Raw genomic sequence first — 26,800 nt, forward strand, 5'->3', positions numbered from 1 at the left:
GTGTCTCTTTCCGGTTCAAATGTCCACGACAGGCGCAGTTGTCGATTGGTCAGTCGAAATCTCTGGTTAGCTCACACCCCCGAACAGGGCGCTCTAATCTCTGTCGAATCTTGCCTCGCTCCAAGTCGTGCCAATTGCCCTGCAAAGACGTGTTGTTGGGATAGGGCGTTGAGATATGATTATTATAATATACCAAGAAAACTGGTATTGAGTAACAAATAATGAACAGAAAGCAGAAGATTACAAGTATATTGTTTGCTGGGTCCCACTCCTTCCAAAGTTAGCAAGATCGGAATGAGTGGATGCATTTCATATTTTTGATATGTAACCGATAGAAATGGCATCACACTTAAACATTATTAATAATCATGTTTGAGAGGACAAACTGGATTCGCGTATCAAGATAATAAACAAGAAACAAGTGACTCCAGTAAATATAAAGAAAGGGGAAAATGAATAATAGAGAAAAAGCAAAAAGAGAATCAAGGAAAAGTTTCATGTCAGAAAGACAGAAAGACAGACAAACAGACAGAAACTAAAGAAAAGTGTAGGAAAGCAACGGACACAAAGATAGTTGACAAAACTCGTGCTTTTTAAGCCTGTTAATGATCTTCAGAGGAAAGGCAGCTTACCCTAAATGGAACTCCAGCCGGTTTGAAGCAGTCCATATCAACGTTGGTTCTGGCCACAATTGTCTGCCACAACCTCTTCGTTGCCTGCGTCCAGTTTATGCTATTGAACCACATCAGAACTTCTTCATTAGTCATTTCGTCGCTAAGGCCATTTCCATGACTACAGGAAGAAAGACAATTTTTAAGAGGGAGAAAGTGTTTTTATAGATACATGTATTCTTACTCTAATCTGCTTGGTAAAAAAAGAAAGAAATGAAAACAAAACTTCGCCATTTAACATGTTCAAGGAAATGCTCTTCAGGTTTTGTTTTCAGCACGATAGAGGAGATGATAGATTTTCAGCGAGAACAATGATAATTATGTAGAAGATGATATCATTAAAGTCTGCCAAGCTAATAGCGAAGTAATACCTTTAAGCTCGGCAAAGAGTAAATGAAGACTTCTGGTGAATGTTAAAAACCTGCTATCTAATTTGCATATAAAATGATGAAGATATAACTCACATGTGTACATGAATATTGATAATTATACTTCTACACTACTACAGCTGCTACTGCTACTACTACTACCACCATTGACTATACTATCACTACTACTTTTACTATTACTACTACTACTACTACCAGTACTACTACTACTACTACTACTACTGCTACCAGTACTACTGCTACTGCTGGTACTGATGATGATGATGATAAGGAAAATAATGACGATGATTGATAATAATAAGAAAAATATACCACTGACGTTATCATCATTATTACTTGCCATATCATAGTAGCTAGTATATAGTAGAAGTAGTGCAATAGTAGTAGTAATAGTAGTAGCAGTAGTAGCAGTAGTAGTAGTAAGAAGAAGAAGAAGAAGAAGAAGTAGTAGTAGTAGTAGAAGCAGCAGCAGCAGCAGTAGTGGTAGTATAAAAACATAGTATCATCATCATCACCACCATCATCATTCATATCATTAATGTTCTCATCACTGGCACTCTGACCTACTTCACGTACCCTGCCGCCCAGTAGAAGAAGTTCCTCAAGACCCGTTTGGAGATGGTGCTCTTACACACCTCTAGGGCTGATCGAGGGTAGTAGTGGACGTAGTTAACACACATCTCATCAGAGATACCAAATCCTCCCTGGATGAGTGAAACAATAACATAATCATAATCTTAATGCTATGAGTAAACAACGATGTGCATACGCCACGAACATGAAGTTATGAACGTGAAAAGAAAGTCTTATAAAAAAAAGTTAAGAGTTACTTTATGAGCTACCTGCGATAGTTTCTCTGTCTTAATTTAGAAGTGCAGTCTTTCATGATATTTGATTGCATTAGATTGATGGAGCAACCGGCTGAGAATACCGTATTCACTCCACGTAATGGGAAATATATTCGTAATGTTAACTTTTCCTTCTCGCTTTCTTCTTCTTGAATGGAAAAGGATTGGACGACAAACCATCGTTGTTCCTAATTGTGAACTATACAGAACAGGGGCAGTGGAACGGCATTGAATGAGATGGGGTGAGGGGGTACAGCCCCTCCCACACATTTTGCTTTCAAAAAAGAGGAAGAAATAAAAACAAGCAAGAAAACCCTCAACTTTCGGGGGTTCCGAGGAAGGTAAGGGGGGGGGGGGGGGTGACCCATGCAAGCAACCACGAGCACAAGTCACTTGACACTCAACATACTTGAAACTTGACACTGATAACGTCTTTAAAAAGAAATTATTCTTACCATTGTCATGTTCTCTTTCTGACTGGTAACGTAGTTGCACGATGTTATCAATGTATCTCCCTGGGAAAACAAAGTAAGATTAAAGGCACAGAATCAGACGTTGTCCCCATTGTTTATTTTATCAGTTTTAGGTCTTTTTGATGGTATACACCAACTCTTCATAATAAAGTGAAGAACACATCTTAACGATTATCAGAGACGATGCTATTGAGGAAAACAATACAGGGTTATGTTAAAAAGATTTTATTGGCTCGAACGAGTCACCAGACGAAAAAGTTAGTGTCGAGCGGTGATTATATGAATATGATTACTTGTACGTATACCATCTTGAAATACCATTGTGAAGGCACTTTGGTATAGTGGATAATACCATAAAATGACTTTGAAACGGGCGAGGTCTTGGGAATTAGGATGTCCTAGGTGTAAAAAGGGTGTACAGAACTAACGATAATGCCAAAGTGCTGATACTGAAGAGGCTACCCTGGGTAAATAAAACCACAAAATACCATTATCCGTTCAGTTTGTGTATCGACGAGACTTACTGGTAAGATGTGTACTGGTTTTGGCAGCATTCGAATTTCCTAAGAAGAGAGGGAGAAAAAAAAAAGAAGCAACAAGGAAACATAACATTCATATTTCAATTGACAGTTTTGCTCTTCAATAATTGAACTTATCACATCATCTAGATGCGGAAAGTTACAAGACAATGTGACTGCATAATAGAAGCATTCCATCTCTCCCTTTCGCCAAGAAAGAATTAAATGAGAGTGCTGGCAACAGTGAGATTTCTGCGGGTCAGTAGGCGCTATTCCGTTGACATTACTGACAAAACGATACATTCTTGCCACTACTCTCTCGTGGTGAACATATTCCATGACAATTGCACGTACGCAGAACATAACCGACACTCACAAGAAGTTTGAAAGTGACATTCAAATCCTTCGTAGTGGGATCGTGCACTATATTCAAGAACTTTCTAATCTGTCGATAAGTAGAAAACCATGAACTCATATTTTTTTTTATATCATTATGTGTCCGAATAAGACCACGGACTATAAATCTTGAGATCCCTTATTCAAATTTGTCGGCTGCAGCGGCTGTGCCCATTAGGCATGTGAACGTCAACGCAACCCTTCGGAAAGGATTCAAAACAATCGATCAAGTGGAAGTTTGCTCGTAAGAATCTAGATGTTTACATTAGTGGATATCTTAAGTAAACAAAGCACGAAATATTTTAAATAAAAAGACAAAAATAAAACAAAAACAGAAGCAGAAAACAGTGGTGCCTTTTCGTTTGAAATGAGCATAATGCAGTGTAATGTGAAGCATCCACCGTCATTCTACAGTAAATTGCGAGCTTTCGATCAGCGACGCGAACGCTAAGACGAAGTTAATAAGGCAAAAAATAGTGTTCTGCACATGCGACAGCTGAGACAGTTGTTTCCATTGTCCAACTTGATGGGAGGCTTCGTTGTCTTAGCGTTCGCGTCGTAGATCAAAACCTCGCTGATAAATGCGGAAGGAGGAAGAAGATCACAGTATAATGCGAAGTGCATACCTGGAAGTCTGAGCTGAAGTGGTCATCTCTGTTCAGCTCGGGTAGTTCCCGCCCATTCCTCACGTGTTTTGTCCAGACGGCCGTGCCCGTCAGGTGTGTGTGTAGCTGCGATGCAAAGGCATAGACACCACTCCGCGGGAAACCCTGGATGTAATTGCCATGGAGACCAAACGCAACACCATCTCCAGAACTTCTAATAATCATCCACTATATACGACAGCTTAACGCAGTACGTAATGAGGATGGAGCAATGCTGACGATGATTATGTTGGCGATGATGACAATGATACTGAAATGGAGTACTACAGTGACAGTGGTGATGATGTTGTTGGAACAAAATTGTGATCATTGGTAACGTATAATCACGATCACAATACATTGTATTGGCAGTGGGTGGTGATGTCGACAGGGGCCTAATGCAGAAGGATGCATCAAAGGAAGTTTCCCAAAACGCTTTTCAGAGTTTGTTGTTCTTTTTATTTTTGCGGGACAAATCAAATAAATTTGCAGACTTTAAGTAGAGGAATAATAGAACATTTCTTGATGGCTATAAAATGATACTTTTTTAGATGAAGAAGCGCGAAAATGGAAAGATCTATGAAATAATGGCATCGAAGAATGCCGTGAATGGTGTGATTGGGGTCGCAACTTACCGCTCGAGTGCACTTCGGGAGGCAGTGTCCGGTCAGCACGAATTTATCCATGCCAGGAGGGATGGAGAGCTTTGGGGTGTAGACCAACCCCAGCTCCATGATACCGGCGTCGTAAGGTCGCAGGGTCGGGGTGTAGTAGAACCTCAACCCTGAGCTGTCTATGATGTCTTTAAGATACCAAAGACAGATGGACAAACAAAACAAACAAGGGCGTACACAAAATTAAAGGACCCAAGTTCACCTTCATTAACATAAGGATTGAGAGAATGTAGCAATGTTAGTAGAACACATCATTGAAAGTTTGAGGAAAATCGGACAATCCGTTCAAAAGTTATGAATTTTTGAAGTTTTTGTGCAGTCACCGCTGGATAAGAAGACTACTGCAGTGTATGATGTCACATGCGTACAACAATATAAGGAAAATATAAAGAGAATTTCACAAAATTTCATTTTTTGAAAAAAGTACACATTCCCTTGATTCGTTACTGACATATGTTATGGGTAATATTATTTCCATTGCCTTTAGAAAGAGGCAAGTCAAGTGCTCTTTTATTTTGCGAAAAAAGTGGAAATATGTTGAATTTTCTTTACATTTTCTTTATACTGTTGTACTCGTATGACATCACGAGCCTTAGTAGTCTCCTCATCCAGCGGTTCCAACACAAAAATTTTAAAAATTCATAACTTTTGCATCAATTGTCCAATTTTCCTCAAACTTTCACTGATGTGTTGTACTAATATTGCTGCATTCTCTCAATCCTTATGTTAATGAAGGTGAACTTGTCCTCTAAAATGTACTCAATGAGATAACAGTAAATGCACGCAAAGATTTTGGAAAGATTTTGGGCGGTGAGTTGGCTCAGTCGGTAGCGCGTTTGCCTCACGATCACGCGGCCCGGGTTCGAACCCGAGTCTGGACTGAGCAATGTTGTGTGTAAACATACCGTCCCCTCTAGCAAGAGGCAAACACTCTGTCCCTCGGATAGGACATAAAATGGAGGTCCCGTGTATGAGAGAGCAACAACTCATGCACGTAAAAGATCCCGCTTCATTCATTCATCGCAAAGAGCAGGGTGTTTAACCCGGTGAAGCGGTCCCACCTCACATCAAACTGGACCCCATGGAAGACCAGCTTAACGTAGCTGAATATGGGCTATCCAGCCATCTTGTCAGATGGAAAATGAACAAACAAACATACAACACAGAAAGACATGAAACAACGTCAATAGCTGGCAGCAGTTTCTATAACATTATTTTTATGTCAAATGTAAAACTGTTGAATTAACGAAAGAAGAGGCTATGATATCATAATACTTACTTGATTTTCTCGTCGGGTTATTGTAGTGAAGCTCAATCATAATGAAGCTGGATGTTGGGCCCCCTACGGCGATTCCAGCCTCGTTCGGGTATACAAATGCCTGGGAATCGTACGACAACCGGCAATTACTAGCTCGTTCAAACATCATGTAAACATGATCATTTGTTGCTACATGTACACGCGAGGTTCAATCATCGCACTAAGTATAGATGAGAAAAAACGACATAGTAGATGAGAAAATATCAACTATCACTCCTTCCTCTAGAGAATCATTATTGCTGAGTGAACCATCACAACATACAATAGTGTTATTCGAGGGGTGATACTTTCCTCTCTACGAATTAATTACAAAGAAAGAATACTATGAAGGAAGATTGAATTATGAAGTACTCTAACGAGAAGATCAATGTGTTCGAATAAGAAACATTCGATTTCAACAATTAGCTCATGCAGGATCCAGCAGTGTAAAAAAAAAAAAAAAAAAAGAAAGAAAGAAAGAAAAAAAAAAACATATCCTACCTCGGCACCCATAGCCCAGGCACCGATGACTTGACTACACGCCCGGCTTGACGAGTCGACCGGTCGTTCGTCGCACGGCCCCTGGTAGAGGGGCACCTCGACGTCCGCAGGCACGTCGCAGTGGTAGACCTCGATGTGGTGAACCAAGTCCTCGTTGCCTTCGGATACGACCACCTCATACTGACAGATGTAAGACAGAATGATGTTTGTCACATTCCCAGGAGTACAATTGAGCTAAATCACTGTGTGCCATAGAGCACATGTGACAGTATGAAATTATCGTAACTATCTTCTTCTTTTTTTATATATACAGAGGCCGTCATTCATAATGTGGTACTAACGGCAGTTCATAGCATACTATTTCAAATAACATTTTTCCTCAATCAATTAACATTACTATGATGGGAGAAAGGGTAAGAAAGACGAAATGATGAGAGAGAAAGAGAGAGGTATTATGTTGATCTAATATCTAATATTGATTCGGCATAATGGGAGTAGGTATATTTGACTCAGAAAACATAGGAAATTATGTACATGTGCAAAGATGGAAAAGAAAAAAAAAAAAACCTCTTCCAAATATTGAGCTGTAATGTTTGCCTTGTTTTGTGTGCCTGTAAGCTATACTACAAATCCATCTCCTGCTTCAATTTCACACGAGACAATAGGAGCAAAAGGTGCCCAAAACTTTGTTTATAGACTACTGGTATACATCACACCCTCTCCCCAATCCTTACCCCTTCTCTACCCCTTCAGTTAGCCCCTTCCTTTACCTTGACGATGTGATGTTTGACTTCAGCATCGGGGAATCGAGAGACTTTACACCAATAGGTGGTGGCGTCATCGGGAACTTGAACCTGATGAGGACGAATCGCGGAAAACAGTAAATGGTTTATATTTCGTATTATCCAAAAGGTTACAGTGAATGTGGCTATCATCATTCAGAGTGAAAAAAGACTTAAGCATAACAACTGCAGGTTTAGTTGTAGTCTTGGGAAATGTATTGCAAAGTTAGTCTCCTCCGTATTCCTCTCGGCTTGCGACTTGCGATTAGTGGAGATGAAAAGAATCGATATTAATTTAAACTTTCATTCTTGGTTTGCGCTTCACTTGAGTTCAATTCCATTCCATTCAATTCAATTCAATTTTCTATATCAAGTTTATAAAGATCGAATGAAAATAAATGATAAAACTGGCTCACAATTGGTTCAATGAAAAGACAGTTTCACAAGCTCTTTTTTGGAACAACGCCCCGTCTTTTCGCAGAGTCAAAAATAATGTCAGTGATGGTTGGACTGAGTTCATCGACGTAAGATCGTGACTAAATACCGATAACTCCTGACTTTAAAGGGATGATATAGTATTGGTTGACATGAGGATTCAGTTTTTACCTTTTTTTCTGAGATACTTCGAACCACTTAACGAAATGTTCCAGAGCATACAATGCAAAGAGGAATTCAAAGTTCATTTGACGAAACTTGGTTTTGAAATGGCTGAGATATCCAAAAACAAAGTAAAATAAGTCGATCCTTATAAAAGATGGATCCCATCTTTAGTTAGGATCGCTTTGTCTTGGATCTCTCTGCCATTTCAAAACCAATTTTCATCAAATAAACTTTGAATTCCTCTTAGAATGATATGCTGATCCATATTTCACAGGAGTTTTTTTTTTTTGCACTATCTCAAGAAATCACCATCAAAACAAAAAAAAAAGTTTGAAACTTGAACCCCAGCTCAACCGAAACTGTATCATTCCTTTAACATGACTCTACGTCTGCATAAGTATGTTTATAAATGGTGTTCACGTCATTAAAGCGGATCACAGTACTCACATCGTCCACGACAATGTCGATGGTCTTGGTGTCGGCGGGAAAACTCGGCTTGGGCGTCTCGGATTTTAGGAGCGTCACCCGCCGGAGGGAGTGGTGGTAGGGGTGCACTGAGGCCTCCACCGTCTCATTCATGGGCCAGGGACCGGGGCCTCGCAGGAACAACATGTGGGTGGTACCTCTCTGCAGACAAAGGCAGCGACAATCGTTTATATAGTAGGCCTGTGTGTAGGCAAATTCTGGTCTATTCATCAAGAACATTTAAAGAAGCATAAAGGGCATGAGCGAACGACCACGGGAACCGACAGCTTCGCGTTGTCTGCAAAAAGTCCGGTGTTAAAATTTGAAACACTGAGCTGGTGTTAAATTTCCGGTACTCATTTTGTGGTGTTACATTAACAGACACGGGTGTCACTTCAAAATATAAAACTGTTTTTTTCAATAAATAATTAGTTCCTATTCTTCTTGTTGACTTTAATTTCAACAAGACGAACAAGAACTCCCAAATAAAGAACTTGACTTTTGAAAAAAAAAAATGTGAACACGTTACTTTACACCACGGTAACACCGGAGGGTTGGTCTTCTAATTACACTGGGCGGGTGTTATGCCATTGAAATCAACACCAGCAATGTCAAATCAACACTATGTGGTGTCATTTTTGAATTAACACCTGCGCAGTGTCGAAAATATCACCAGCTACAGTGTCAAATTAGCACCATGATGTGCCACTTGAACACTTTTCAACACCATCACAACATACTTTCCACACCTCTTTCCACACCTGTCGGTGTGGTCCTGCATATTGACACGGGTTTGTGTTAGATTTAATGTCCGTGGTGTTTAATCTAACACCAATCTTTTTGCAGTGAATTGGCGCACGCGCTATTGCCAGTGGACTTGAACCGAGAATCCCAAGACTGAGCGTCTGTGGTCAAGGCCACTGGGTCATAATGAAATCACATCCCATCGCAAAGATACACACCCACACACACACACACACACACACATTTCAAATTATATCGTACTCGGATAGTGGTAGATGTTGGTGTGTGTGTGTGTGTGTGTGTGTGTGTTCGAATCTATATTGTGCAGGACAAACTTCACATGAAGGGCTACATTGAAAAGTGTTTTGTCTCTTCCATTGTTCCACCGTGTAAACAGAATGAGTACCAATAAAAGCTGAGATAAATACAATGCATCTACTTCGTAGGGAACTCCTTACAAGTGTCTTCTTTATGTTAAACAGGCTTCATCGCACAACTAAATAAAATATTGATTAATCATTACTGAGCGAAGAGTTTTAAAGAGAAAAATTAATGTAACCAATGAGAAGGACTTGGCAAATTGATTTGGAGATCGAGTGTATAGAATTGTTTATGGATTTCAGATGATGACATTATTATAATAAAACTAAGATTCATGTTCACCAAGAACGTGACTTCGACAGGGTCATATAGGACTATAGCCATGATAATGTGATCGTAAAAATATACAACATGGTCGTAAAAACAACATGACGGCAAGTTTACACAGAATGATGAGAAACAGTGAATACGTTCCAATTACGATTAAAAAGACAGCAACCATTAACGCTTATATTTCTCGTGAACAATGGAAGCGGAACAGAATGATGGTAAAAAAAAAATGACAAAAAGAATGTCCTCGAAAGGACATCCAGCAGAAGATGGCTCATGGAAAAGGATGGTGGCGAGATTATCTTGCTCCCAGACGACGAGGGGGCCATTTTAAATTGTCCGCGATCAATTAACACCGTACACACTATGGAGTTTATCGATTCTTGCGTGATTAAGTTCGCGCCTCGGAGTGCAACGGCGGTTCCACTGCAGCCGGACGACAGCCAAAGAACGCGGGAATCGCGGACGTTTTTCTTCTTCGTTTTTTGCATTTGTCGATTCGCGCAAAGTTAACCAACATCGTGTGGTCTGGCGTAAATTGTACGCCTGAGGTCTTCAGTGGAAACATAGGACTATTTACCCTGTGGGCAAGTGTTTTACATCGATGGTGGTGAATGATTGTCTTACGGTACTGTAGAATGATTACGGCGATGAAATTAATGTTGTATTGGAAGAGAAGTGCTATAGGTATACCGAGTGACAAGAGGAACGCATTTTGCTATCACACAGAGACTATTGAGATGCTACCTTTAGACTATAAAACAGGAGCGTGGGAGGAAGCTATAAGCTGACTATCATTTTAACTGTCAAAACAGGCTAACTTTATCTCCTTTAAACCCTTTCTTAATGAACAACGTCACTGTAAACGGAATCGGAATCTCTGATCTAAGCCGCATTGGGCAATTTGACGTATTGTATACTAGTAATCGGGAAAAATAACAGTGCAAGGATATCGTCGAAGAATGGTCGGGCTTTCCTCGCTTATTGACTAAAACCTCAACGCGGCGATGCTCACAGCTTGATGTTGTCATAGTGGCGTTTACATTAAGCGTGATTATGTACACCCACTTCTGCGTTGTGCATGTGTCATTAGGGTCGTTAGTTTTCGTTTCATATACGCTCAGATACGTATCAGCGGGAAAACAATGGAACCTAAATAAATGTAAACGGCGGTAAATAGACGAGGTCAAAATGTGCGAACATTAATTTAACAGGCGGGCGACGTCGTGGAATAAAGAGTGTAATATCCATAATTGATAAACTTTCCATATTATGCCTATAAAAGGTGACCTCTGAAAAGATGAAAAAAAAGTTAATACCAAAAAAACGCCACGGCGGTTTAGAAAATGCTTATTTCAAGATTTACGATAATCATTCGCAAGGCTATCCCGTAAGTGTTTAACTCTATACTTTCTGTGTTTTAATCTTACCAGTTGACTGATATTACTGAATACCTTATTGCAACATATTACTACCACTCGACGCTGAACAATGTATGACAACAAAATAAAAATAGTTAAATTACTTTCTGAGGCATTCTTTTTGTTTAATGAGACATCAGTAAATGGCTTTGATAAGATAGTATCATCAATTGATAAACGCATGTTTTGGTTTTACATATATAAGCATTAAACCTGTTTTAATGTTTCGATGTAGATGTTTGAATATTAACATTCAAGCGAAATACTCAAATTTAGGACAGTTGTATATGAATCATACACTCATTCATTCTTCTATAATTATGTATTTGTGTGTGTGTGTGTGCGTGTGCGTGTGTGTGTGAAGAGAGAAGAGATTTGAGAGCAAGAGAAGAGGGAGAAGAGAGAAGGAACGAGAAGCAGTATAGAAAGAGTGAAGAGGTAAAAAAAAAGTCGGGAGAATGAGTAAGAGGAAAGAGAACGTAGAGAATTAAAGAAAAGAGGCCAAGGGAGATCAGGAGGTAGAAAGGGAGGGGGGGGGGGGGAGTAGAGGGGAGAGGGGGGGGGGGAAGTAAGAGGTGATGGTATAGTGAAAGTACCTTCCAAACCCCATACTTTCTGAAAGCAACGAAGCGAAACTTAGCGAGACGTTGAAACCAAACTCGAACGACTCAGAGACTTCAATAACATGACCATCGAGGAGCATGACAGGTGTATCAGGTACATCTGTTGGGACGCTATCGTTGATGGAGAATGACATTGGAAATGAAGATTCGGTGGTAGTGAGGGTGATTGATTGATTGCATTCTTGGCATTACTGCATTACCCCCTGCAAATATCCGCCGAACCATCCCGCGACGCGAATTCGAACCGGTTCGCCGCCGATGTCATCCGTAACATGAGGCCGAACGACCAACTCGAGAGGTTGAATGCTACACCGAGTTGCAAACTCGGCGGTTGTAATAAGAGTAAAACAGCTCGATCGAATCCTCGCTGAAATCAGTGCACGGCGAAGTTCGGTTGATGAGGTCACTTTGTGAATGTTTAAAGAAAGCTTATACACGTGTTAGTTTCTCTTTTCCATTGATTGATGACACATCAATAAAAGTGGCCCACTCTGCGCTTGTCCTATGACTGGAAAAAAAATATGAAAGAGGTGAGTTCACCGCGAAAACTTGCTTTGGTTTTAACCTTATCTTCAAGTCAAATCCTTTGTGTGCTTTGAGTGCTAATTGACACAGAAAACCTCATAGCTTTGTACACACTGTCAAAAGTCTCTAGCGCAGAAAGTCTTAACTTCTTTCTTATTTGCCTTTAAATATCAACATGTCTATACACCTCAATTATTGTTTCTCGTATATAGCTATACCAAGTTAAGTGCAGAAGGTCATAATAACAATTGTGCAGTTGAGGGTTGAAACGCACAGCCTTATTATTCTAATATTTTCATTTTCAATTTCAATTTATTTCTGCATTTTCCCCCAAAGAGGCAATGTATAGACACTGGCAGACAAAAATACAATTGCATAGAGATTTGGATTTTAAAATTGTTGTATTTTCGTTTGTACATTAATTGTACTCGAATCTTGCGCATGTTAAACCGTAAACGTAAGACAATTAATTTGAGCAGCCTGGTACGTTTGAAAATGTATAATGCTACAAAATCTTCACATCTAACACCAAAAAGTACTATACTATACATTGAATGATGTCACAATAGAAGCGATTGATCGCTGGTGTTGCATTTTATGTTTAGTACTGAAACATTAATAATTTTACACTGAGTATGCACAGTGAGAAAGTAAATTATAATTCTTCAATTGTTCATTTTCTGCCGCTTTTTACCCAAAGGGTAAAATCCACTTAGGTTTAATCATTCCACTTAAACATTTCAAGACGTGCGCATTAGTCTTGCGTTCTTGTTGTTCTTAGGTTTGTTTTATACCTTTCTTCCCTTTCTCAGGCATAACCGGGGGGCCAAAACCTTAAAACAGAGGTCGAGTTGCACTCTCTCTACAAACTAAGTAGACCATGCTTATTTTCAAGTTTTTATTGTAACAAACAACATTCCACTGGTCTACCTCAAAAAAATTGTTGCGAAAGCCTCCAAATCCAAGATGGCGTCCAAAATGGCCGCCATATTTACTGAATTTGTTATTTGAATGATAGAATTCGAGAGAAACATCAGATTTCAACAAATGTGATGTCATATGAAAGACAATAAAATTTTCTACAAGTTGATACCATTTTTGTGGGTTATTGTGCTAACTGGATTGAGATTTTAAGGAAAAAACACTAATTTTTTGATATTTTTCTGAAAAAAGGAAAATCATGAAAATGCTTGATTCGGCATAAATCAGAGAATGACTGAAGGATTATCTTGAAACGTTTCAGAAATTTTGTTTGACATATAATTAATATTTGGAGAAAATAAGGGGTCAGTACCGCTTTTTGTTCAGGAGTAATAATGTCTCAAACTTGAAAACTCACTTTGTAAAAATGGGCACTTTAGTTGTGACAAGACCTTGTTGGTCATAAAACAAGTCTGCGCGTGTCAAGACTACTACAGGCACCACTAGCACTGGCGCGTGTAGCAGTGCCAGTGGTGCGTGTAGTAGTCTTGGCAAACGCAGACTCTTGCTTTGACAAACAAGGGTTTGTGCCTGCAAACTAACTTTTCGTACCAAGTGGTAGCTCAGGTGACGCTGGTCGCTATTATTTCAAAGTAGATTGTTCTGAAGCAAATGAGATAAAGCAATTTTTTTTTTTCAAATAGAGGTAGTAGCTTGAAACTTGGCACCAATCTTGTTATAGATAGTTTAAAGGACAAGTTTTCCCTCATAGACATGGGGGTTGAGTGAATGCAGCAATATCAGTAGAACACATCAGTGAGAGTTTGAGCAAAATCAGACAATCTGTTAAAAAAATTATGAATTTTTGAAGTTTCTACTTAGTCATGGCTGGATGGAAAGACTACTATAGCTTGTGATGTCACATGAGTACAACGATATAAAGAAAGAATAAAGAAAATTCAACATATTTCCATTTTTCTCGCATAACAAAAGAACACATGACTTCTCTCTTTCAGAAGGCAGGGGGAATAATATTACCATTAACATACGTCAGTCGCAAGTCGAAGAAATGTGCACTTTATTTAAAAAGTAAAGTCAAACTTTCACTGATGTGTTCTACTAATATTGCTGCATTCTCTAAATCCTTATGTATATGAAGGTGGACTTGTCCTTTAAGGCAGAATTCAGATCAACCACAAAAAAAAAAAAAAAAAAATCAAGATGACAGCCATCAAAGTTGACATAGTTTATTGCGCCAAATTAAATGTATTATCATGATTTTCATAAAATTTTGTCTGTTGTACTATCTATTTATATGTTTTTACATATTTCAAACATTGTAATGCTATTTCAAACCGTCTTAGATTTTTATGTAGACATTTTTAAGACCAGTGATATTCTACTCTCCAAAAAAGAGAAAAAATCGAGTGGAAGTATTCACTTTTGAAGGAGTGAATAACAGAAAACAGTGAATTTAGAGTGAAATTGGAGTGAATTTTGAATGAAAATGCTCATTTTCACTCATTTTAGAGTGACCTCAGGGAACACTCGTCATTCTTCGAGTGATCCCTGAGGTCACTCTAAAATGAATGAAAATGAACATTTTCACTCTCAAGTGATTCTGATATCTACTATGGGAAAGCATGAAATGGCCTAAGTTCAGATCAATAATTGTGACACTATAACCAACATGAAATCAGCCTAAAAACAATGTAGGAAAAATCTTATAACAGTAAATACAGTTTCAGCATGCTTATTTGTAAATGTGAATATACAGCACGAAAAATACATTTGGACAGTTTTATTCGCAAAATATACTGAAAAATGATTTCGCACAAGATATTTAAAGGCAAATTTGAGAAATTGCCGCCATGTCGGATTTTCCGGGGGGGGGGGGGATCAGAAGGGCTTTCAAGGACAAGGATCTACGGACATTATTACACATAGTACCATCATTATTCACGTTTCTGCAACAGCAGAGTAGCATACAAGTAACAAAAAAAAAAAAAAAGCATATCTTTGATACAGAAGCATTTCTTTTTCATCAAAGATTGGGCCTTATGTGACCCAAAATGAGTTCCACTGAAATGAGTTCCACCCCCCCCCCCCGCAAAAAAAAAGACCCTCAATATGGTTTACACTATACAATATCGTTCGGATGTATAGAAACATATAATAGACAGCAATATAAGATGATTAAAAGAATATATTAAATCATAAGTTGAGATTTAACTTTGACGCAACACACATAATGTATTGTTTACCATTGGGATATCACATTCGATTTATATGTGCAGGTTGGTTGTATCACAAAACATTCTACCATGTATAGAAATTAAAATAAAGACTAAATCATACGAAGATATCACCATTTCTTTACAAGAAACCATTAACCATGATAACTGTTGACAGCTAAGTATAAAAAAAACCCGTTCTTATCAGATCTATTTAGTATATCTAATAATATTTGCAATGATCATACTGATTTAAGTTTGTACATTAGTTGTTCTATCCCTAACTCACAGTTTAGAACTAGTTTGAGGAATTAACTAAAGGTGGGTTTTGGTTTTACGTGCACTTATGGTAAATAATGCCTTGAACGACAACCTCAATCAATTACTGCCATCTTGATTTTTGTGCTGATACTATTTTTGTCGCTAAATATGACACATTGGCAAAATTTGTGCCAAATTCCAAGCTCCTATCTCTTTTTGGAATATACTTTTTGTTTAATGTTCAATCTAATCTGCCTCAGAACAATCTACAATGAAATGCTACAGTAATAGCGACCAGTGTCACCTACCTGTCCACTTGGCATGAAAAGATAGTTTGCAGGCACTTATAAGTCAATAGACCATTACAGTATTACATGTGACCATGTATACATGTGACCATGTAAACACATTATATGCAAAATTTATAATGCATAGATATATCTTTTTTTAAGTTTTAGATATTAACATGTCAACAGTGTATGATATTGCTTGTAATTCCATAAATATGAATTATGTCTCCTCTCAGTAGATCTCAATCACAATCGCAGGTTTCAAAATAATTATTCGGTTCTTCTTTGATAAATACTAAATCATGCATTTTTACATTTCATTCTTTCTTCAAAACAATATAAAAATATGAATTTCCTCCCCCTCCCCCCATTTATCACAATACAAGCTAAAGTGGTATCAACTTTTAGGAAGCTTTTATACTCTCCTTCACATGACATCAAAGTTTCTGCAATCCGATGTCTCTATCAATAGAAATGTTAAATCAATAAAAATGGTGACCCTATTGGACCGTATCTGTACTTTGGAGGTTTTTGTAACAAATCTACTGAGGTGTAATTACGACACATTGCTTAGTACGCTTAGTAACTTTATGTATGGTCTTATTCATAGAGAGAGTGGAACTCGAAAAGTAAGCACAAACTTGGATTTGACCCTCGTGACATCTTTGGAAACAGATGCGTGTAAAAACATGATATTATGTAAAATGAGATTTCAAGTTTGAGACATTACAACTCCTGAACCAAATACAATACTGACCTCTAATTTTCTCCAAATATTGATTATATGGGAAAGATGTTAATTTCTACATGGTTTTCGTAAACATTTCTAATTTAATTTTTTTTTTTTTACTTTTTAGAGAAATATTTACGGTGCATTCTGAACAATGTCTCCATAAAAACCTAAGATGGTTTGAAATAGCATTACAATTTTCAAATTTATATAAAAACCATATAAACAAACCACATAAGCAAAACAGACAAAATTATATCAAAATGGAAATGATACATTACTCTGGCGAAACACACTATGTCAGCTTTCATGGCCTGCAATCTTGATTTTTTTTTTTTTTTTTGAGTGATTGATCCAAATTTTGTTAGAAACTTTCTAAAGCCAGGTTGTTTCAAGCTTCTACCTCTATTTGAAAGAAATTTTTGCTTCATCTCATCTGCTTCAGAACAATCCACTTTGAAATAATAGCGATCAGCGTCACCTAAGCTACCACTTGGTATGAAAAGTTAGTTTGCAGGCACAAACTCTTGTTTGTCAATGCAAGAGTCTGCGTTTGCCAAGACTACTACACGAACCACTGGCACTTCTACACGCGCCAGTGCCAGTGGTGCGTGTAGTAGTCTTAACGCGCGCAGACTTTTTTTATGACCAGCAATGTCTTGTCACAACTAAAGTGCCCATTTTTACAAAGTGAGTTTTCAAGTTTGAGACATTATTACTCCTGAACAAAAAGCGGTACTGACCCCTAATTTTCTCCAAATATTAATTATATGTCAAACAAAATTCCTGAAACGTTTCAAGATAATCCTTCAGTCATTCTCTGATTAATGCCGAATCAAGCATTTTCATGATTTTCCTTTTTTCAGAAAAATATCAAAAAATTAGTGTTTTTTCCTTAAAATCTCAATCCAGTTAGCACAATAACCCACAAAAATGGTATCAACTTGTAAAAAATTTTATTGTCTTTCATATGACATCACATTTGTTGAAATCTGATGTTTCTCTCGAATTCTATCATTCAAATAACAAATTCAGTAAATATGGCGGCCATTTTGGACGCCATCTTGGATTTGGAGGCTTTCGCAACAAATTTTTTGAGGTAGACCAGTGGAATGTTGTTTGTTACAATAAAATCTTGAAAATAAGCATGGTCTACTTAGTTTGTAGAGAGAGTGCAACTCACTCGTTAAATAAGCGAGTTTTTGGGGTTTGGCCCTCCGGTTAGCAGGTTCATTCCATTTTACGATTCGTGTCCTCCAGGGGTATTGCTTGTACAAACGTGATTGAGCCGCATTCACAATCGATCTAGCTAGAGTTACGTGTCTTTACATTTTAGCACGATTCTAAAGCAGGGCATCAGACGGCACGTTTTCTTTTTTTCGCTCTCTCCCTCTCCCCTTCTCCCTCTCTCCTTTTCCTCTATTTTATTCCTTTTTCTTGTTTTTGTTATGTTTCGTTTTGTTTTTTGTTCTTCTTTTAGTTTTTCTTTTGGACTGTAAAGCTATCGGTTGCCGCAGGTGTTAATCTTGCACGGTTATATGGTTTATTTATCCGGATCGATTGGGGCGATTCGGATTTCAGCGCCTGGAGGCACGTAAGGAACAAGTCATTTTCGTCCGTTGAGAGTGGTTTGGTTTTGACTTGTTGCTGGCGCAGCGCATGAAGCATGGTTTAAAGTTGATGTTCGCCGGTCATTTGCTGAAAATGGCGGTAATTTGTGCCACAACCAATCTTTGTAACCAATCACATTCGTCGAAAGTCTCTCTATAAAGGTACTGTATACCTGCAAATTGGTCCGTAGTTTCGACTGATCTGTATGCATGATGAATCGGTTCCATGACATTTGCTCCTGCGACAATTGCTCCCATGAAATATGTGTAGGCTAAGCCCAACATAAAACCTACTCAAACACATAACCCTCACCCTAATCCTAATCCTCACAACAAAATAAACCTGAAACCCTATCACAACCCTAACCCTAACCCTAAGTCCTTGGAGAAAATAAGACCGGAGCAATTGTCGCAGGAGCAAATGTCGTGTCACCGATGAATCGGCACCACGGGAAAGCGCATCAAACTTTGCTCAAATTTAAGCGCTAGTATACGAAATAGTCTTTCTATGCATGTACGAATTATATAACTATAAAGCACATTTCATGATAACTCTGTTAATATGCCATTAATCATAAGGAACTACTGATTCTTGCCATGGGTACTATTTGCTGTTAAGCAAACAAAAGGAGATGTTCATAAATCATGGCGCGGACCAAATTGCATATCTTATCAATGAAGACGATTAGTAAAACGTTGACTTTTCTATCTTAATCAACTCTCTTAATCATTTCTGTTTGACAGGAAAGATGCTAGAAGAGCCTCGATATTATACTACTATTGTTACGGTATTCCCCAACATGGTTGTCGCTCAAAACATTTTATAATTATGTTCTATACTCAGTGTTTATAACGAAACTATCAAACATTAGGTGTACAATCAATTTTACTAATGGAAGGTAATTTATGAGAAAAGAAAGAAAAATAGAGGATAAACTTAAACGGCAAAGAAATGGCAAGTAAAATGATTAATGGCAGAACCGATTTGGCTTTAGTAAACTGCTCTTCGTTTAAGTTTTATATTTCAGTATTTCATTTCAGTAAATATAATTATATATGTATATTATATATTACATACATATATATACATTGTATATGCATATGTACCAAACTGGAGCTGTCCCACAGATAGGAAGACAATCGCTTAATGTCACATTGCACAGTGACTAGCTGTAGTAACATTCTAAGGAATATACAACTTTATGATGGTAATTATTTTGGTCATCCCTTCTTATAAAATATGAACGGTACACTATATGCTGGTACAGACAAGGGTTGCGCGATTTAAGATTGAGCAAAGATTGCTGAAATAAAATTCAGAATTACTCAACTTAACATGCACTCACACTAGTCTGACATGCAAAGGATATGTGTTTCGTAAAGTGGTTAGAAAGCAGAAAGTAATTCCTACCTCAACCATGTAATCCTTGTCGTCACACGTGTCAATTTTCCTTGTGTACTCGATGACGAGCTCTCTTCTCCTTCTTGAACTCCTGTCATCGCCATCGCCATCGTCGCCTAAGTCTGTTTCGTTGTTGGAACGTCTGATCCACGCGCTCCCCAGTTTGTAATCTTGCTGATCGTCGACGGACAGAACGCCGTATTCGTCCGTGTATGTATCCTTTAAACGGAAATAAATCAGTTACACAGAAGATAAGTACATTATTTTGATAGCAACCTAAATTTGAACGGAATGTGAACTCTTCCCTCATTAAACATCTTTAAGCCGCCTTTAAATCGACCAAAAGACAAACGCATTGGGCATACCAGCAACATCTAGGCTCCCCACATTTAACAAGCAAACACAATACGTAGAAGGCATGGGAACATACGGACAGTTTAATATGCAGTCATTATTCTGAACTAGAAAGTTACCTGCTGTCAGTGCAAGGCACTCATACCTATACACATGAATATGGCACGTGAAATAACTGCGAGCAAATTCAACACAATGACACATATACACCTAATCACCTTCAGTTCCAAAATCTAATCATAATGACCCCATTGATACCATATGGAATCCTTTTGCAATATGGTGACTGTATAGACTTTCCATGATATATTTTCGCTCTATATTTCGAGTATATGTCAGTGTACATGCAATATAAAAACCAGACTGCATTCCCTTTTTTGCGTAGCTCCATTGTGTCCCGAGAGAAAAGGGTGCCAACAACAACTCAACATTATCATAACAGTAGAATATGCTTGATGCAATGAAGAAAAGAAGAAAGTGAAAAATCATCGTCACTTATTGTCGCCAATATAATGTATTATGGATATGAGATCATTCACATCAGTTCTAATGCCAATGCTTGTAAATATTGATAAAGCAGAGAGCCATGGTTTTAGCAATCCCTTCCCAACCTCAACCATAATACACCGAAATACGCCATTGGGAGCACTTTTGAGTGTTTCCTCGATTTCACTTCTTTGCCTGCCTTCATCCTACAGCAAAACATTATCAAAAATCTCTGAAACGTAGTCATGCAGCAATGAAAAACTATTTTTCGGGGGGTCATCATTATGAGTAGTGTGAGTTGTGTTTCTTTTTTTTCCTTATTCATTTCAACAGACAATAATGTACCTTGTATTCTTGTATTATTATGGTGATTGCACATTATTATCACGAGCACAAGTTAACAGGAATTCGTGTTTGTAAACTTACATAACAGCCACATAATCATGTTTGCATGGATGACATGAATACCACCATTAGAACAACGTTGATCATCGACGTGGCTGAAGCGAAATGGGGATCATTATTTAAACCTCAGCAAAATGGTTCCCGTCCGTTGACAAATTGCTTGAGTATTGTTGGTCAACACTTTGATCGCTGTAGGGATTTCACTCACGATTAGGTGCTCACTGAACTGCATTGATTTGTTTGATTAGGGAACTGGTGAGAAACACGTCTGTGCTGAAATCAGGTTAGTATCTACATTACTCCTTTGTCCTATTATTGCCCACACATTTTCTTCTTTCGGGTTTCTTGCTTATCAGAGTCTTTCTTATAGTTTAACATCGGAAACAAATTATCTACATCATATTTCTATAACTGTAGAATACAATCAACCTCTCCTATGCCATATCCAAAGAGACCGGAGAAAGTCCTTCGACTTATTGAAGTTAGACTAAGAAAAGTAGACTTAAATACATGTTTATATAGCCATCCGGTCGAACGTTTCTTCTGCACATTTAATTTGTAAATGCTCAACTTGAGCGACGTTGAATGTGCTTTTATCATGTTTTTACCTCCTTTCTTTTTCCTCCCCCTTTTTTTTTTGCGTTTCTTCTGTATTGTCCACACTTCTTTTTGTCGCATTCTTTTAATACACACAACTGTAAGAATGTTCATATTTCACTCGAACTCTTAGAACATAATAATATGCAGTTTTACCAACTGTTAACTGTGATGCTTCTGGTTTTGCCAATTTGAGGATGTGAGGATCCAGATCACAATCACAATCACAGTCACAATCACAATCACAATCACAATCACAATCACAATCACAATCACAATCACTATCACAATCACAATCACAATCACAATCACAATCACAATCACAATCACAATCACAATCACAATCACAATCACTATCACTATCACAATCACAATCACAATCACAATCACAATCACAATCACAATCACAATCACAACCACAACGTGAGGATCCAGATCACAATCCACACTCTGAAAACGCAAATGTTGAATCAACATTCAAAAGGGCCGAGGAGTGACAGCATTTTTTGAAGTGTTGCATCCAACTTTTAAGATAACATTTTAAAGGTTGAATCTAGCAGGAAAACCAACACTTTGAAAATGTTGTCACTCCTCGGTTTGTGTTTTTAGAGTGCATACTAACAATCAGCATACATACATTATAGTCCTTTCACCACCAGTTTCACCATCAGTTGGTCGTGATGCTTCTGGTTTTGCCAATTTGAGGATGTGAGGATCCAGATCACCATCCATACTAACAATAGCCCTGCCGCCGCATGCGTTCCCAAACGCTCCTATAATGCAATGGGCTGACACAGTTTGTTTTATCACCTTTACGTTAACACTTCACACGCCTCCACTCACAGATTTAGATGTTGCCTTAATGAATCTTCATTGATTATGCGCCCTGGCGAATTCGGTTCTTGTGTATTACAGGAGTCCACAAACTTAGGCTATTGCCTTTTGGGTGGGGAAGCAAACGGGAATCAAAATCGTACGTGAGTAGAATGTACTATCGATGATATCCAAAACTGATACCCAAGTCAAGCTCAAAATCATGGAACCTGAAGTCGGTCGACCAACTCTCTAAAATCTGGTAACATGACTTACATCGCATTGTCATTTCGGATGGAACAAGCTCTATCAAGGGATGACACAAGTGGTTTGAAGTTCCACGTGTTTCTAGTGCATATTGTTTTACGGAATGCCCTCTTTGGCAACTTTTTTTTTCTCTTTAAATCTGTAAGTTCGCGTTTTGCGGGAATCAAGATTCTGAACGACTTTTTGGTCCTACAGATTTCAGCTAACTGTTCCACATGCGATAAAGTGCTTATTATGACGTGAAATATATGCCTTACGTGAGGTGTTACCTTTCTACCTCTTTGGTTAAACACGATACAAGACATTAGGTTATGCAAAAGAGAAATCACACACATACTATGTGGTATATCTCTTTACGGTTATGCATTCATAACAAAGCTAATGTTCACCTTCTCTGTGGCTGCCAGATTACATCACCTTACTGCGACTGGAAAACGCTTTGATAACATTGTCAAGTGAAACAGCCAACCCGCCTGTTAGTATATAGGAAAAGTTCTCGTACTACGTCATGGCAGTGTTGCATTTTCATCATTATTAGAGCGCAAAAATGGCGTGAACTTCCAAATGGGTCAACCAATTATGACATGTTCGAAAGCAGTATCTTCTGTTATCATTGCTGAAGATAATCTATGAATATGAAATTCTCAGTCTTTTTCACCACAGGAAAGCATATTCTTACAAATGATCTCATTCTAAGGGAACATAACGAACATAATAAATGAAGATCTTTTTTTTTTTTTTTTTTTTTTTACTGAGGCGACGACCGCAGTCACACAGTGTCTACCAAACGTCACGAATTTGTCTGTACTGGGAACACTTTTTCTCTTGTAAAGATAATTGTTAAAAGCTAAGAATGAGGGCAATGGATTAAGATCGATGCTCAGAGTCGGAATATTTTTTTTTCTCTCTTAAAAATATGTTTCGGTTGATTTGCCCGTAGCAATTTATCCCTCCTGTATAGAGACTTCTCACTGCAGGACATCAAATCTCAAACACAACGTAATTTTCCTGTTTTCTTCGGCCTTGCAACAATGCGTAGAAGACTACTCGACACTATTAAACGTAAGCGTGGCATTTTAAGGTCCCGTCACTCATTTAATACTGTGTATGACGTAGGCTGCTCTCAATTGAGACATGTATTTATAGCCCGTACAAAATTGGTTTAGGAATGCGTCCATAAAGAGGACGTTATCCAGCAAAGTCCAGTTAGGAGACAGGTTTCAACTGTTCTAACCCATAACATAGACCTGAAATGTGACATGATTATCGTCTTGCCTGGGCGTCATGCCTTCATCGTCCATGTCAATTTACAGCGTGCATTTTTAAGTCCTCGAGGGTAAAACGAGTTGATGGTTTTGTCCGCCAGAACTCATCGGCAGGGGAAAAGCATGGAGGGTAAACCACTGGAGTGTGTCGGGCCTATTCGGTTTCCTCTGTGAAATTTTGGGGTTTCGTGTCACGTGTTTTGGTTGTTCATCTGTTTACTTCAATAAAGAAAAGAAAACAAATCATCACATAAGTACAGGGACGCACAAAGAATTTGATCCAGCTAAAAGGCTGCTACGATTGAATGATAATATTAACAGAAGACTGTCGATTTTTATCACATTTAGGCTATATAGATTTGTCTTTAATATAACTTTACTTGTATCGCATTCGAATATCCAGTAATTTAATACCAACCCACAGTCCGAGGTTTTGGGACTTATGTGGTGCGATTATCACCTGCCACACTATCTGGTTTATATCGAATCAATTTTTATCCAGTCTACAATATATATTTCTTTCAGAGTTACTCATATAGTTTGGTACAACAGGTTAGAGCTCTGAAATATACTCCCTTTTTCTTCGTCCACTTCGTTCAAAGTGGCATTCAGTGGCATGGAATTTGGGCTAACGTATGATAATATATGCATTTGGTAACAACAATTTAAACTTCGTAACTTCAGTATTCTTGTCATATTTTTTTAATTGATATTTGTGTCCATAAGCGTATGGTGTTCAAGAGTCTGATTTCAGGTATATAGATGTGATATGAAGTGAAAAATATGTTTACGATATATCTGTCACGTTTGACGCTGGCATTCTTTTTTTTTGGGGGGGGGGGGGGATGGGGAGTTGCCTTGCCATGTCGACTATGATATTAAAGAGAGATATGAATAAAAAAAAGGAACAAATTCTAGAATTAGGTTACAGGTATTGTTTCGCAGCACTGAAGAATATATTAAGATCTTTTTATCTCCAAATACATGTTAAACAAACCCGGAAACTAAACATTATGTCAAAGTTTTGACAGGAAAGTGTGCAGTCAACTCCGGCTAAATTCGATTGCTATTTCACTTAGTCTTTTATGCCAGCATTTCAGATTACACATATCAGAATTACTGCCATCTTGAAATTGGAACGTGACTTTTCACCCGCGGAGACCTAGATCTTCAACTGACCGAACGAGTATTGATCGGAATATTGTTCTCGGGGCAGTTCTAATTGTAATGACGGTTGGTGATTGTCGTGATTTAATGAATGAGAATAATTGGGCTTTGACCGACCGTCCGACATTACGTAAAATGACAGAGTTGAATTGTGTAGTTTTGACACGTGATTACATTCATTTTCATTAGTCGAACTGGCATAAGGACACTTGAATGACACAATAATCAAATTTGGTAATTTTTATGTGCTTGTAGAGGAAGAGGAGGAGGAGGAGGAGGAGAGGAGAAAGAAGAAACCTCCTCTCTCAATTATGTAACGTGAATAATGTGATATTCTATTCTATTCTATGATATGATATGATATGATATGACAATTATGATAAGATAAAATGTAATATGATAAAATACGATACAATGTAATGTACAGTGTAATATACTATACTATAACATAATTCAATAAAACATTATGTGAGAGAGAGAGAGAGAGAGAGAGCATGTGTGTCAAGAATATGATATGTTTACAGATAATATGTTTATACTAGATATTGTTATCATATACTTCACACATACTGTACAATGATAATTATACAGTTTGTACACCTTATAATCATACATACCTCCCCACCCCCGAAATTAGTGACTGTCACTTACCAGGACGGTGATCTCCCCGTGAGCGCCTCTGATAAAGATAACCATGTCGGCCCCTGCAGACGCCCCGTAAGGTGACATGCCAACCGCTACCCATTCTCGACCCGACAATGCGGGATATTCTTCAGGTTCAGCTCCTACTTCGTGGTCCCCTCCGTCGTCATCGTCGTCGACGTCGGAGATTGGCACGCTGAGCATGTAGCGGAGAGCCGACGTCGTGTGTTCGACGGACCATTTCAGGTTGGCGAGCTCGTCGATGTCGTCGTGTGGGGTGAGGAAGTTGGTTTCGTAGCGGTAGGCGTGTGCGCGGTCATATTGAGGTGCTTCCTCTTTGATCGGCATCGGACGGGAGGTCGAGAACGCAAGGAAGAGAAACATGCATATTGAGTAAAAATCGCATCGTTTATTCATTTTATCTTGTGAAGCTTAGCGAATATTTTCCCCTTTTTTTAACCTCAGAGAAATGCCTCTCAAGAAATAAATTCTACAACAATCTTTGAAAGAAATGCTTCAGGCAATCGCGCACTATGTCTTTTGCAACTCGATGGATTGCAAAAGCATTTCTCTCCCACGTGCAGTGCAGCTTTTGCGACCAGCGTGATCTGTGGTGGAACTCCCGTTGTCTCTTACACTGTGGAGAGCATCGACAAAATCAAGTCTTCTTATTCGAGCGCCTTCTCCTAGCAATGAGAAGAGCTGAAGTCGGAGTCAGGCCACGGAAATCATTAATATTCATGAGGATTAACAACATCGCCATTTAATGATCTTTTTTTTTTGGCCAATGCGAGCTTCAAATAGGGGCGGAGTCTTAAGGCGTATGGCGTACATTCAATCGGTGCTGCAAATTAGATGACGTTGCGGAATTAGGAGAAGTATACGTCTATAATTGCAATGGCGCACGATGAAATTCTCGTCAACGGCTCGTGCTTGAAAGCTAGGCCTATATCTCACTATTCAAAAAACTTGCGATAACACGTGATCTTAGCAAAAGGCCTTATATTCTGATTTATGTTTGCGTTACCTGGCTAAGTTTGCTAAACGATTCTAGAGAGCTAGACGGCAGGCTTTCTCGACTTTCTCTCGAAGAGATTTTTACGTCATACACGATCACATATTGTTCGAAATTGA

The 26,800-nt window shown here is 38.4% G+C and overlaps 1 protein-coding gene across 1 annotated transcript; it reads right to left on the reverse strand.

The window, feature by feature from the left end:
• Positions 1-49: 49 nt before the first annotated feature.
• LOC140241109 (dopamine beta-hydroxylase-like) lies at positions 50-26,083 on the reverse strand. The gene is made up of 13 exons (XM_072320877.1): positions 25,676-26,083; positions 19,680-19,889; positions 8,241-8,420; positions 7,182-7,265; positions 6,412-6,591; positions 5,893-5,992; positions 4,575-4,741; positions 3,922-4,065; positions 2,906-2,944; positions 2,364-2,423; positions 1,637-1,764; positions 633-792; positions 50-139 (listed from the first exon to the last, which is right to left on the reverse strand). Exons 1-13 carry the CDS (start codon positions 26,081-26,083, stop codon positions 50-52), a joined length of 1,950 nt encoding a protein of 649 aa, XP_072176978.1.
• Between the last annotated feature and the right edge of the window lie 717 nt (positions 26,084-26,800).

This window comes from Diadema setosum, chromosome 17 (genome assembly GCF_964275005.1).
Source record: "Diadema setosum chromosome 17, eeDiaSeto1, whole genome shotgun sequence".
NCBI lineage: Eukaryota > Metazoa > Echinodermata > Echinoidea > Diadematoida > Diadematidae > Diadema > Diadema setosum.

Bases quoted from the DNA above. Each gene is read 5' to 3' on its own strand.
- LOC140241109 (XM_072320877.1), bottom strand. From the start codon at position 26,083: ATGAATAAACGATGCGATTTTTACTCAATATGCATGTTTCTCTTCCTT. The intron at 19,890-25,675 runs GTAAGTGACAGT...TTCCGTTTAAAG, and splicing joins ACGGGGAGATCACCGTCCTG to GATACATACACGGACGAATA. The intron at 793-1,636 runs GTACGTGAAGTA...TTCTTCCTGTAG, and splicing joins TTCTTCTACTGGGCGGCAGG to TCATGGAAATGGCCTTAGCG.